Raw genomic sequence first — 1823 nt, 5'->3', positions numbered from 1 at the left:
CTCCAAGCTGCCCAGCTTCATATCAGAATCGGATCAGTATCAGCTGATATGGCTTGCTAAAAATCGGCCATCAATATCTGCCCAAAAAATCTCTATCGGTGCACCCCTAGAAGAAAATGTTTATTTTGGCTGCACCAAAAGAAGCTTTCTCATTTTTGCTGCTTTTTAATGGCATTTGTAAAAGGACCCTCTGTTCCAAATATTGATGTTGTTTATATTATTGGCTTCTCTTCAACTGATTGGACCTTAGAGGATGTGACTGTCCCATGCTGATCAAGCTCCTCAATTATTGTTTTAATCACTCTGGTTTTTGTTGGTTCTGAATGTAAAAAAGATAGTGTGTTAGTACTTGATTCTGTAAATGTCACCATTAAAATATATAAAACCATAGTTCTTCGTTCACTGACACCTTTTCTTGCAAAAGATAACTTTAGAGACTGTTTTAGATAGATTATAGTGCATATTAACTTAAGATAAAATCCTTTTGTCTTCACTCAGGTTGCATAAGAAATTCCACTCTGCTATTTTGACTCATGAATTTGACTAAAATATTAATTAGATTTAATAAAAGTTAATTACATTAATAACAATTAAAGCATATTAAGAGCAAAGGTTGCAATAAAAAATAATAGCAAAAGGAAGCAATTTTTTTTCTAAAGTTGCATATTCCAAGATCACTACAGCTGAATAGCTCATAATAGTATGAACAGAAAAAGCAAATAAAGCTCATTACTTTTGCTGCTACTGCTTGATCTTGATTCCGACCTTGCAGATCCAGAACCTCTAGACCCCAAATCTGCAGCAGAGACAGAGCCTTGAGATCCTGAAGTTGTAGCAGATCCTGTTCCTCTTAATCCTGAGCCTGTTCCAGCAGTGTCATATCCAGAATCACTGTAATATATTAATATTGTATTTTTGGAGACTGCTTATGCATTTTGCTTTAGATGAGGTATGTTCCCTGTTGGGAGCAGGGAGAGTATCAAGGACTATCCCAACAAGTAAATTCCCTTATTACTAGGCTGCTTAGTCATGCTCCCTCTTGCCTATTTTCTTGATGCAGTGAATCTTTCATAACTTTTTGATCAGTGGTACAGCTTCACATGAAGAGGTTCACAGAAGCCATTATTCCAACCTTGACTTTGTCCTACAGGTTAAGTTGCTCTCCTCAGAGGTAAGAGTTGTTGGTTTTGACCCCCTTTAGGCTGAGGACAACCTTGCATGTCGGTCTCCTATTTTCTGAATAACTGCTAGGCTGTTGCAGAAGAAGTGGGCAGGAGTACCACCACCAATGCTCATCTGATCATATTTCTGAATGAAAGTAGCTGTGGCATGGTATTTTGTGCTGAACTCATTGCTGTATGTATGTGTTATGATCCTGCCTATCAGATCAGTTCCATATGCTATAGGGCCTATGGGGACTAAAGTACAGGGGTTCCTTGTTGAGAATCCCAAATGGTATCAAGATACTCATCTCAGTCAGGATGATGGCTCCTCTCAGCATGGTCAAGAGCAGGGTGTTAGACATCTAAGCAACTTTACTTGGGAAAATGTAGGTGGACCAGAGTGTCAGGTGCCTACAGTAGTTAGACAAGGTTTTTGTTGATTGCTCACTTGGATTTGGATGCTTAAATTCGTCTTAACTTGCACTTTAGTGGCTGAAGTGGTGTTTTGGATCTGGATCCATAGCTTTTGTTATAACCATTGTCTTAAGATAAGTTAGACCAGGGGTTTTCAACCAGGATGGCCTCAGGGAGTACTTGGCAGTGGGCACTGCTGCCCCGCCAGCACTTCTGCTGCTGTGCTGCTGGCACACTTGCCAATCG

At 39.6% G+C, this 1823-nt stretch overlaps 1 protein-coding gene across 1 annotated transcript in view; it reads right to left on the bottom strand.

Annotated features, from left to right (window-relative positions):
• Positions 1 to 212: 212 nt before the first annotated feature.
• Positions 213 to 1823, bottom strand: part of LOC102378129 (keratin, type I cytoskeletal 10) — a 9533-nt gene continuing 7922 nt past the window's right edge. The window contains exons 7-8 of the mRNA XM_025202934.1: positions 734 to 891; positions 213 to 319 (exon numbers count right to left, since the gene is read on the bottom strand). Of these exons, the coding sequence (XP_025058719.1) occupies positions 213 to 319; positions 734 to 891 (265 nt within the window). The remainder of the gene's footprint in view (positions 320 to 733; positions 892 to 1823) is intronic.

This window comes from Alligator sinensis, unplaced genomic scaffold, assembly GCF_000455745.1.
Source record: "Alligator sinensis unplaced genomic scaffold, ASM45574v1 scaffold886_1, whole genome shotgun sequence".
NCBI lineage: Eukaryota > Metazoa > Chordata > Crocodylia > Alligatoridae > Alligator > Alligator sinensis.
Note: the sequence above shows the minus strand (reverse complement) of the source record. Positions and strands in the feature narration are given on the sequence as shown.